This window comes from Equus asinus, chromosome 20, assembly GCF_041296235.1.
Source record: "Equus asinus isolate D_3611 breed Donkey chromosome 20, EquAss-T2T_v2, whole genome shotgun sequence".
NCBI classification, from domain to species: domain Eukaryota; kingdom Metazoa; phylum Chordata; class Mammalia; order Perissodactyla; family Equidae; genus Equus; species Equus asinus.
The window spans coordinates 22210189-22222109 of NC_091809.1; the positions used below are offsets into that span (position 1 = coordinate 22210189).

An 11921-nucleotide genomic window follows, 5' to 3' on the forward strand; every position below is an offset into this window, starting at 1 on the left:
ATCTAGCCTCATAACCCTGGGTTTGGCATGGGGGGCCCCATGCACAACGAAGTGCCCCCGCCCCCAAACCTCCGAGGGCGGGGCAGAGGAGGGAACATCCGCAGTCGAGGGAGAGGGAGAGGATTCGGTGGCGCCAACCACGGAGGCTACATGAATGCTGGTGAGGACCCTTGTCCTGTGCTGGCCCCGTGGCCCAGCTTGCTCTCAGGGTGTGGGGGGCCCCAGGGCCGGGCATACCCACCTCGGCCTCGGTAACCCTGTCTCTTCCCTTCCAGGCGCCGGGTATGGCAGCTACGGGTATGGAGGCAACTCGGCGACCGCCGGCTACAGTAAGTGTGCGTTTCTCCTTGTCTGACTGGGGAAGAAGCTGCAGCTTAGCTCCCGGGCCTGAGTTAGGGCAGGGCGGCCCACCCGCAGCAGCTTCCCTGAGCCGCCTGCTCCCGGCGAGGGGTCAGTCAGTCCTCCAGCCCCCCGTCCTGCAGAAGCGCGCTGTCCTCCGTAGATGTTAGCACGCACGCGAGTGGGACTTGAAAGTGCCCTAGAAGTCAAAATTTTAAATTTCTCTGCTTTAAGCCGTGCGAAGCACCAGTGCTGTGAAATGCTTTTGTGGACAGTGCACAGCTCTTGTCTTGAGAAGGAGCCTTCACTGGGGGGTTACAGGAGCAGAGAAATCTAAAACATGAATTTCAAATGTGGCCCTCTGTGCCCTTTTTCCAAAGGATTCTAATTTGTTTTCTCTGCTCTGTCTCCCCCTTTTGTAGGTGACTTTTTCACAGACTGCTACGGCTATCATGATTTTGGGTCCTCCTAGAACATCTAAAAGTATTGCACACAAAATCAACTTTTTACTCCAATTTTCTCGAACTCCAAAACCCAAAGTGTCCGTGCTGTGCCCCTCTGCTTCACTGGGTTTCTCAACCGTGGCTTGTCACCGCAGCTTGTCTGAAACTCTTAGCCTGCAGAATTTAAGACAATGGCAGTTTTTATCGTGATTTGCCTTTGAACTTGGTCACATTGAAGTTCACAATAAGTGGAAAACAGTTTTCAGAGAATGCCTTTTTGTGCAGAGTTGCACAGAATTCTAGCGCCAGCGTGGTCAGCATCAAGGCAAAAGCCCACCTTTGCTTTTTATGGAAAGCATTACTTTATTTAAGAGACAGTGACGCATTTTAATCTACCTTTGTCTTAATTTACAGCAGGTTTTGTATGAATTTTTAACCTTTTAACAAATTCCCAATCTGGTTGATGCCTTTGACAGTAACGAAAACGATTTCACCACATCCGAATCCAGAGCAACCGGCTTTTTTTTTTTTATAAGCATGTAAAATGTTGGGAACCTTGGAGAACTGTACATTGTGCGAAGTGAACCTGTCCCGCCTTTTTGTAAACGCTCTGGTGGGTGTTGTGTGGGGACGCGGTACCCTGTGCTGGGTCGGCTAGAGGTGACCTCTCAAAGGTGTCACAGCTGGGCTTCCATCGCCAGCGCACGCCGCAGACAGGCTTTGAGGGCAAGAACGTGGAATTTTGCAAGTCCTGCTCACGGTGACAGATGCACGGGAGTCTAGAGAGCTGTTGTGTTGTTGTGTTTTGTATTTAAATGGGGCTTTAAAAATAATCAAGCAGAGAAAGCCTGCCGTGTAGCCCATCTCTCCAGCAAGGAGCTGGCCTCGCAGGCCTGTGTCGCTGGCGCGGCCGCAGCACATTCCAGAAGGCCTAGAAGCTTGCGCCTTCTCGCCTGAGCGTGCACACTTGAGCTGGTGGCCCCTGCCTGCGTGCAGAGGCCTGGGCAGGCATTTCGGTCTTGACTGAGACTCCCGTGTCCTGGCGGGAGCCCTCGGACGTGAGTAGAGTTTGGGCTCTCGTCAGCAGAGTTTTTTTTGCAGCAAAGCCTGCCTCTGCATTGACTTGCAAGATTTTGCGTTTATTCAGGCAAAAACGGTTACTACATAATTTGTTCCCAGAGGTTTGAAACATTCAGTGAAACTTTTTAAAACTTTGATTGCATGGTGTATTTTTTTTTTTAGAAAGTTATTGTTTGAGAATAATGTCTTTTTCTACCAGGAAATAGTTATCCTGAATGACGTTGAAAACTTCCCCTGCCCTTTATTTTTTTTTAATCAATACATGTTAAAGTAAGAAGCCCCCAGGACTTGGCGTCTTCATTCATTCCCACGGTCGAGGAGGGCCAAGGAGGCGCTCCGGGCGGGCCTCGGGGCAGCGCAGGTGGCGGGGATGGCCTCCACGGCGCGTGACAGGCCGGTGCGGTGGGGGGGGTGGGGGCCGCCCGCCTGAAGAAGATAAACTGATGGGGCGGGTCACTTCTATCCAAATCACTGCTCAGGGGGCCCAGGGCCACCAGTGTGGGCACACATCCCCAGCGGGTGGAAGGCACGTGGGGAGTGCCAGGTTACTGCGCCCGAGAGCCGGGAGACCCCAGGTGCTGAACACAGGAAGTGAGGACAGGCTGTGTGGGAGGGTCCTCTGCCCTCCCCCTCCCCCTGGGTCTCCGGGGCGACTGGGCACCTGCCCTGCCAGCCAGTCATGGTGTGCCGGGGCCTGCCTCCTCCAGGCCAGGAGTTCTGTGGCCCATCCTCCCCGCACTCGCCTCACCTCGCCTCAGCTGACCCACCCCCGTCAGTCCGCCTGAATGTCTGGTGGAGGCCGGGTGTTGACCACCCTGTCTTCGGGGTCCCTTACCTAGTGCCTGGAGGGGGCCTGTACCGTGACATTCGCAGCTTCGAGGCATGAGGATGTGGCGGCCTCGCTGCACGCTTGTCAGTCCTGCTGCTGGGTCCCGCCTGCACCCGGCAACTGTGCTGGGAACAAGGAATGGCCATCCTGGGGGACCCCTGAGGCTGTCACCTGAGGCCCCACCTGGACGTTTTAATCTCAGCCGTAGCTAGTCTCCTTTTCCCATGGGGCTGTGGAGTCACTCCTTAAGCCGGGCGTTTGCACGAGTCACCCCAGGGAGACGGCCAGGCCGTGTGGCTCCTCCGAGACCAGCTCAGACCAGTTGGTCTTCAGGAATGACATGGGTTTTAGGGGCCTCATTAAAGAGCATCTCCTCAGGGCACCCAGGTCTGTGGCTGCAGAGCGTCTTCCCAGCACAGCGGGGGAGGGGGCTGGCTGCTTCTCTGGGGCTTCGCTTTTCCTGTCACCGTTGGGGACATCTGGGTAGCAGTCAGCTAGTGCTGAATGTCCTACCACGCTCGGAGCCCATCTCATTGTCATGTTGACATCCGCTGCAAATGCTGCTGCCGGCGTGCTGTGGTGCCGCTGCTTGGCAAAGATCCATTGTTGTCGTCAGCTGACGGGTGAGTGGAGCTGAAGGCTGGGCCGCCTGAACCAGGCTGCTCCAAGGACCGGAGCACCTGCTCCTCTCTCCCGCCGCCTCCCTTGGTCCCGGCCGCGCTGCCGGCTTGTGGGTCAGCCTTCAGGGCCCACAGCTGCCATTCCTCTGCTCCTCGCCCCAGCTCCTGACCCTGTGCCTGACTTGCTGCCTTCCTGTCTAGGTCAGTTCTACAGCAATGGAGGGCATTCTGGGAATGCCGGTGGTGGCGGCGGTGGGGGCGGTGGTGGCTCCTCGGGCTACGGCTCCTACTACCAAGGCGACAACTACAACTCACCGGTGCCCCCGAAACACGCTGGGAAGAAGCAGCCCCACGGGGGCCAGCAGAAGCCCTCCTATGGCTCGGGCTACCAGTCGCACCAGGGCCAGCAGCAGCCCTACAACCAGAGCCAGTACAGCAACTACGGCCCGCCGCAGGGCAAGCAGAAGGGCTACAGCCACGGGCAGGGCAGCTACTCCTACTCCAACTCCTACAGCTCACCCGGGGGCGGCGGTGGCGCCGACTACAGCTACGAGAGCAAATTCAGTGAGTCGGCCGGGCGCACCACACCTGCGCCCCAGCAGTCCGGTGCTGGCTGCAGGGCGGGCGTGGGAAACACCTGGAGGCAGAGTCCCCCTGGCCCAGGTCCTTGCTGTCCCTTCCTGTCGCCTTCTTCTGAGGCAGGTCTAGTGGAGGCCCCGCAGGCTGTGGGTTGAGGCTGGGGCCCAAGGGTAGAGTCTGAGTCTGGGCCTGGGGCCGCCGCCGCAAGGGGACCTCAGGGATGGGCTCTGGACACTTGCATCCAGCCCCTGAAAGAGGGAGATGTGTTGCCCTGCCGCCCTCGCCCCACGCGCAGACCCAGCAGGCCGCGGCTGCTCTTTTGGCCCAGCTGGGCGAGTCTGGGTGTGCCTGGCCTTCCATGACAGGACTGCAGGCAGCAGCAGCTGTGCTGTCGGCAGGGGCGGCACTGGCTGCTGGAGGGACGTGGGGAGGCTGCTGCTGCGTTCCTGAACTGCTGGGATGCCCGGGGTGGAACAGGCTTCAGAAGTTGGGCACTGGGTTGGCCCGGGGCACGGAGACCTTGCAGGGGCTCTGGCCAGCTCCGGCACTCGGTGGTTGATCGACGTATGCTGAATGTAAGCATTCAGGATAGGGCGATCTGCAAAGGCCCAGAGTCTCGGCCAAGGGCCCCCGCTTCCAGGGCCGCAGCTCCAGGACCCTGGACCGCCCTGGCCACGTCTGGCTTGGGCCCCATAACCTTGCTGTCTTCTCTCCCCCAGACTACAGTGGGAGTGGAGGCCGAAGCGGCGGGAACAGCTACGGCTCAGGCGGGTCATCCTACAACCCAGGGTCACACGGGGGCTACGGCAGCGGTTCTGGGGGCGGCTCGTCATACCAAGGCAAACAAGGTGGGCCTGGGGCGGCAGGCGGCAAGGCACTGGGGGCCCAAGCTCGGAGCCAGCGGGGTGCACAGAGGCCGTGTAGGGGGCAAGCTGCAGTGGCAGCTGCCACGTGGCTTCCACGTGTGGGACAACAGGAGTGGGAGGCGCAGGCGGGCCCAGGAGCCTGCGAGGACGCAGCCTTACGCAGCCTCCACCTCCTCAGCTTTTCTGCAGCCCCACATCCCGAAACCGCTCCCGAAGTCGGCCCTGCAGAGCCTGGCCTGGGGCCTCCAGTTAGGCGCGGGCTCAGCCTTGTGCTCCGTGCCTGGGTGGATGCCCACCCTTCCTCAGCCCAGGTCCCGTGGTCCCACGGTCCCATTGCACAGGGTGTGGGTGACAGCCAGGCCCAATGGCGCGGAAGGCACTTAGCAGAGCCAGGTAGAGCTGAGCCGCTGTCGCGGGACTCGGCCCAGGTGCTGGCCGTGCCAGGCCTCCCTGCTAACCCGCCCTCTCTCCGCCAGGAGGCTACTCGTCACAGTCCAACTACACCTCACCCGGCTCCGGCCAGAGCTACAGCGGCCCCCCCAGCTCCTACCAGTCCTCACAGGGCGGCTACGGCAGGAACGCAGAGCACAGCATGAGCTACCAGTACAGATAAAGCCGTGGGCGCCTGCATCTGTCCGTCTGCACTCACCCCGTTGGAAGATCCAGTTTCACGCACCACAGTTAACATGTCAGCCGGCCCCTCCGCCCCGCCCCGTCCACGTTGCCGTGTCGTGAGGTACAGCTGGCCACGCCCGTGGCCCGTCCTGTGACCCGTATCTAGCCGTGTTTGGGACTCTGTGTCTTCAGTGGTCTGTTAGTGGCCATTACCACTTTGTCTGAGTAGTTTTGAGTTCTCGCAGTTCGGTCTCCCTCTGTCTATTTACACTTGGTGTTAGTGTTAACTCGGTTTGTCTCTAAATAGTTCCGGAGGGGATGCGTCATCTCTTCCTGCTTTTGTGAAGTGAGTTCAACAGCTTTCTGTATTTTAATGCTTTAGTGTTTCAGTTTTATAAGTGAAGATTTTATTTTAAAAACCAGTGGGAAAGAGTGGGGTTTTGTATGTCTGGATCATTCAGGCAGTACATCTGAATTCAGCTGAATGTAGATGAATAAAGAGAAACAAAACTCTGCGCCCGTCGTAGGCCTGGGTGTCTGACCCGCCAGCAGTGCGACAGGCAGGTTCCTCCACTCTGTTCCCAGCCCAGGAAAGCAGGGTGGGGTGGCAGGATGGTCCCTGGTCACCAGAGCAGGCCCAGCGCCGGGCCTGTGGACGCCTTTCCTCCGAGGTTGGCCAGGCTGGCACCCGGTCCTGGGGTCTTAGGGCCGTGGTACCCAGTGGGCTCCCCGGGTCAGCGCAGCGGCTCCTGGCGGCCCACGCTGCTGCGCCGGGGGGCTCGCACTGTTCAGCGTGCCTGGCTTGCTGCTCCCTGAATCCTGGGGTAGTTTTCAGTGCAGTTTCACATCACCATGGAGTAAAATGTCGTCGTGGGTTTGGTACCTGTCACCTAACTTGAAAATGGCCAGTTGCATCTGGCTGAAGTCCTGGATCTGGGAGAGCCCGGCTGCAGAACCATTGACGCTGGACCGGCGTGCCAGCCCTCCTGGGCGCCCACCGGGGCTCGCGGTGTGCAGCTGGGGCTCTGCTCAGCCCTGCCCGGTTCCGGTGGGCTTCCCTGGAGCAGTGCTTCTCCATCCTGGACAACTGGGTGGCGTTCGGGAGATGTTTGTCATCTAGCAGGCAGAGGCCAGGATGCTGCCCACGTCTACGCTTCAGTCAGCGGGGCGGAGGCGGAGGGCCCTCCCCGGCAGCCCCTATCGGCTTGGCCCAGCCCGGGTGGAGGGCGGCACCTTCGCAGGGCCTCCCTGTTCGGTGCTTCTCTGTCCTCTGGCCGCCCGCTGGCCTCCTGGGCCTGGTTCACCACGGCCTTTTGGAGAGGTGGGAACCACTGACTCAGAATCACACGGCTGATGCAGAAAATCCAGTGTGCCTTCAGAGGACGAGGATTTGCTCTCTTGGAGGGGCAAAAGGTGTTGTTCTGCGTCATAAAAGAGAGCGTTCAAGACTGGCTTGCTGCTGGAGCAGAGGAGGCCCCAGATACCACCCAGTCCAGCCCAGGGAGAGAGGCCGTGTGGGGCTCAGCTGAGAGGTGACACGGTGCGAACGCTTGGCTCAGCCTGCAGTGCCCTGGGGTCCCTCCCTTCGGTGTGCCCCAGAGGAGACAGACGAGAGAGACCTGAGGGACGCAGCCCTGCCCTGACCTGGATGGGCAGTGGCCATGACCTGTCTCCTCTCCCGGACATGTCCGGGGGCCAGGACAAAGACCCACTCGAGATCCTTGGGACCTTGTGCTTGAGATGAGAGCATCCAGGCTGTGGATGGACCTGCAGCCCTCAGAAACCCACGAGGACGATGCCCTGGCCCACCTGCCAAACGTCTTCAGTCTCTACTGTGTTTTGAAAGCTCGTTTCCTCACCATCAGTTTCCCAGGCAGCAACCTTCACACTCGGACTTCCGCAGGCAGACCCACCACGAGGGAGAAGACAGTGGAGACGCTGTCCCCGGCCTTCCGGATGTGGAGACAAGTGCTCAGGGAGCTGGGCCTTGGGAGTCCCTGTCGTGAGGGAGGGCAGGGCCCCACGTGGCCTGTCTCTGAGTGGATGCTGGAGTCGCTCCCCGGGCCAGGACGACTGGTGTTGACCTGAGAGATGGCCGCGGCCAAGGCCGCAGAGCAGCGTCCAGGGAGCAGCATCCTTCCTGCCTGCCAGCGTCTGGCGGCTCCGGGCACGCCTCACTTGTGACAGCACCTCTCCAGATCTGCCTCCGTCTGCTCACGGCTTCTCTGGGAGTCTCTGCGTCTCAGATCTCCTTCCTTTTTCTGAAAACACCAGTCACTGGATTTAGAGCCCGCCCGATCCAGGAGGAGCTCGTCCCGAGATCTGTAATCACATCTGCGAAGACCCTGCTTCCAAATGGTGCCCCGTTCACAGGTGTCAGCGTTAGCACTGGGACACGCCTTTTTGGGGGGACAGTGTTTGGCCCACTGCAGGGCTGGGTGAGGGTTTTACTCCCAGTTGGAACCGCCCTGGGAGTTGGTCAGCCACAGGCAGGCTCCTCGTGGTTGGGTCTGGACGGCGCAGAGCCGGCAGTATGGTGGGTCCCTGTCTCGAGGTGACAGTTTATGAGCGCAGGTTTCCGGGCTTCTCACTGTGCTTGGGGACCTCCCTGGTGCTGGTGGACATGTGGTTCAGCTGGCCGGCAGCAGTATCCCAGCCCTCAGGACCTGCCACCCAGGACGCTGTGTTCAGGAAGATGTGGCAGACACCTCGAGCCTGGAGAAGGCCTGGGTGCTGACATGTCACCCATTCATGGCTGAGCGAGGCCTTCCCGGGCCAGGCCTGTGATGAACAGCAGTGATGCCGTGGCCCATGTGCTGATGGAGGATGGTGTCCTGTGACTTTGTCGCCAGCAGAGATCACCAGGAGTGTCAGCAGGAAGGACCAGCGGCCCACACACTTACTGAGCAAGCTGATCAGGACAGGGTACTTGGGGATAGGCCCTGGGGGTCAGTGACCTGGGACTGGACACTCCACCCGGAGGGCTCAGGATCCCTTTGGAGGGGAGAAAGTCTTCTTGACTTGGGAGGATAGCTGGATATGTGCATGGTGGGCTGAGGTGACGTCAGAGGGAGGGGCATGGCCTTGCAGGGAATTTGGACTGATCCCAGGGGGCAGTATTGGGGATTGGTGACCTAGGACCAAAGGGCACCTCAGAGCAGTAAAGAGGGGCACAGATGCAGGATTTCTCTAGGTTTAGCAGTGTCACTGGGGTCCAGTCTGACCTGGAAGTCACCAGCCGGCTGTGCGACTACCCTTCACCTGGGCAGGGGAACTTTCGCTCTCCCTTTCACCGCTGACCGTTGTGTAGTTGGCACGGCCTGCCCCGCCCCGAAGGACTCAGGCCTGGTCACCTAGGCCGCTCCTTTTGCAGGCCCGTCCTAGACCTCTGGACACGATTTGGGGCAAGAAGGCAACCAGCCTTCTTGGCCCGGATGCTCATTCTAACCCATCCCAGAATAAATGGAAACTTCATGTGTTCATTGTTTCGTTCACTCCACATGTATTTATTGGGTGTTTATGTCTCAGTCGTGCATGGGGCACTGGGAGAATACGGCAGCGAGCCTGGTCCCTGCCCTCAGGGGGCTTCAGGCACCAAGAGGGGCCGGTCCCAGGGGGCCAGGGAGTCAGGTGAGACGGGAGGGAGGAGTTGGACCCAGGAGTGGTTGAGGAGGGTGAGTGAAGGGTGTGCCATGCAGAGGGAACAGTGCTGGCAGAATTCCTTCGGGGGTGGGAATGGACTTCAAGGAGCTGAAGTCAGTGCGTGAAGTATTTTGGTTGCAGCATGGGAGAAGTGTGGCCGGACATCAGTGGGGGCCAGCCAGTGAGGACCTTGCTGCCCAGCAGAGGGGTTGTAACCTTCCTCCGGAGGGCAGGGGGCAGGATTGTGAGAACCTGGCGGGGTCGTGCTTCAGAACAGTCCACTTGGCCTTTGGACAGAGAACATGTGCAGGAGAGGGGAGAATGGAGGCTGGGAGACCAGCAGAGGGGCTGCGGGTGGGAACATCTGAGCTGAGGTTCAGAGTGATTTAGGTGGCATGGTCCACTGGCCTTGGTGAGGGAACAGCTCCCAGCCCCGAGACAGGTAAACACCGCGTGTCCCAGACAGCAGATGGGCCAGAGAGGAGCATTGCACTGCCTCAGCACACAGGACGGACAGGGGCACCTCATGGCCCTGCCCTCTGCTGGGGGCAGACAAGCAGATGTGCAGGGAGTAGCCCCAGAGGCTGCAAGTCCTGGGCCTATGGCCTTCCCAGTGTCTCCCAAGACACTGGCTCCTGGGGCTGGCTCAGCGTGGTGGTTAAGGTCATGCACTCTGACTCTGCGGCCCAGGTCCCCCAGTTCAGATCCCAGGTGTGGACCTACACACCGTTCCTCAGGCCACGCTGTGGTGGCGACCCACATACAAACTAGAGGAAGATGGGCAGAGACATTAGCTCAGCGATAATCTTCCTCACAAAAAATAAAAATAAAGAAAAGCTGGCTCCTAGGCTCAGCCTCTTGGCACTCGGACTGTGGGGGATGAGAATAGCACAGGAGAGCCCTTACCGCGGGTTGGATAAACCAGAGAAAACATCCTCCAGGCTCCTGGGACAACCGCCCGACCCCAGGGCTTCAAGGACCCCTCTTTTCAATGGCAGAGGTGTTGGAAGCCCCCAGCTCTCCCACCGAGGTTCCAGAAATCCCACTGCTGCCCTTCTGGGTCCCAGGACCTCGGTACCCACTCCCTAAGGCCCACTCCCTGGTTTGGGGGCTCCCCTGGGCAGCTGCAGCGATCCCAGCAAGGAGAGGTTGGGGGATTTACTAAGAACCCCCCATTTGGGTCACGTACCTGGGTGAGCGCGGGCCTCCAGCTGAGGGGCGCGGAAACCCGCCTCTGCAAACCGTCGCGTGGCCGCCGCTGGGCCCGCGGGCTGCGAGCCGCCCGCCCACTCCCAGTGGCGCTGCGCTCCGCATAGGCGCGCTTCGCAGGCTCCGCCCCCGGCCGCCCCGCCGCGTCACTGTGGCGTAGCAAGCGCTTCTAATTGGACGCTTCCGCTGGCCCCGCCCACAGGGTGCGCACAGCGTGCCGCCTGTTACCGGACTACGTCTCAGGCTCCGCCCCCGGGGCGGCCGCTTCCCTGGTCTCCAGGCAACAGGAGTGGCGCTGTCCATTGTGCTGAACCCGCGCCTCCAGCGCCTCCTCAAGGGAAGGCCTCAGGGCGCCCCCAGCCCTCCCTGCTGAGCGGCGCCAGAGCCCCGAAACAGACGCCACTGAACCTCGGCTGCACTCCACCGCCAGCCCCCACTTGACCTCTTGGTGATAGAAAGAGCTCGCTTCACTCCACGCTCCCCTAAGAGGCCTCCGCCCTTCCATCTAGCTGAGGCGAAAGCCAAAGGCCTCCGAAACCAGAGCCCCTGCAGGACCCTCCACCCTCATCTGCCTCTCCCCGCCTCCCTCGCTCCAGCCACCCTGACCTCCAGGCCGCACCGCAAACCGTCCAAGCGGGTTCCCACCTTGGGGCCTTTGCTCTCCTCCTCCCACTGCCTGAAATGCTCTCTCAGATCTCATCGTGGCTGCTTAAAACAGTCACCTCCCAACTCCTCCTCTCCTCCCCCGCCCTCTTTATTCCCAAGCAGTCATCACCACCTGACACAAGTTTTCCCAATTTTTTTTGTTGACCCCTCCAGAGCATGGATTTCTGTCTGCTTGTTCACCGCTGTGTTGCCAGCAGTGAGGACAGACCGACACAGAGCGGGCACTCCATAATGTTTATTGCATGTCTATGTGTGTGTGTATTTGGGCACTTACTGTGTGCCAGGCCCAGTGTCCCTTCATAATGACCCTCTGCCCCAATTTAAAGATGAAGAAACTGAGACTCAGAATGGCCCTCATCTGACGAAGGTCATCTGCCTTCTGAGTGGCAGAGCCTGAATCCCCGTCCCAGGTTCCTCTGGCTATAACCTTTTCACCCCTGCTCTGTGCTGTAATCCCTAATACTGCCTTCTCCTTCGGGAAAGAAAGCGTATAGGAGGCTGGCTTCACAGAACTTGGACAGCACTAGGTTTCAGTTCCTGTTCCCTTGACTACTAGCCATGTGACCATGAGCAAGTCAGTAAATATCTCTGCCTTAGTTTCTTCATCCACAAAGTGGGGATACCAATCGTACCCGCCTCATTGTACTGTGCGAGTCAAATGAGGCAATGACAGTGGAGGGCTGACCAGACAGACACCCGGCACACACTGGCACCTGCTCTATATTTTTCTTTAAAGATCTTATTTTTCCTTCTTCTCCCCAAAGCCCGCCAGTACACAGCTGTATATTCTAGTTGTGGGTTCTTCCAGTTGTGGGACATGGGACGCCACCTCAGCATGGCTTGATGAGTGGTGATAGATCTGCGCCCAGGATCCGAACTGGCGAAACCCTGGGCCCTCGAAGCAGAGCGCGTGAACCTAAACACTCGGCCACGGGGCCGGCCCCTGGCACCTCCTCTTAATCATCATCATACTATTATTATTATTCGGGTGAACTAAAAAAAAAAAAATTTTAAATCAGGAGAAGAGGCCAGA

At 59.4% G+C, this 11921-nt stretch overlaps 1 protein-coding gene across 13 annotated transcripts in view; it reads left to right on the plus strand.

Annotated features, from left to right (window-relative positions):
- ILF3 (interleukin enhancer binding factor 3) overlaps window positions 1-8853 on the plus strand; it is a 29175-nt gene extending 20322 nt beyond the window's left edge. For 9 of the 13 annotated variants that reach the window (XM_044752094.2, XM_044752095.2, XM_070492002.1 and 6 more), the window contains 5 exons: window positions 7-160; window positions 276-329; window positions 3513-3875; window positions 4610-4738; window positions 5233-8853. In XM_044752094.2, coding sequence (XP_044608029.1) covers window positions 7-160; window positions 276-329; window positions 3513-3875; window positions 4610-4738; window positions 5233-5369 — 837 coding nt within the window. In that variant the 3' untranslated portion in view covers window positions 5370-8853. Of the gene's footprint in view, window positions 1-6; window positions 161-275; window positions 330-761; window positions 2000-3512; window positions 3876-4609; window positions 4739-5232 lie in introns of those variants that run through there. The other 4 variants (XM_070492004.1, XM_070492005.1, XM_044752098.2 and 1 more) reach the window with 1 other exon arrangement.
- The last annotated feature ends 3068 nt before the right edge of the window (window positions 8854-11921 follow it).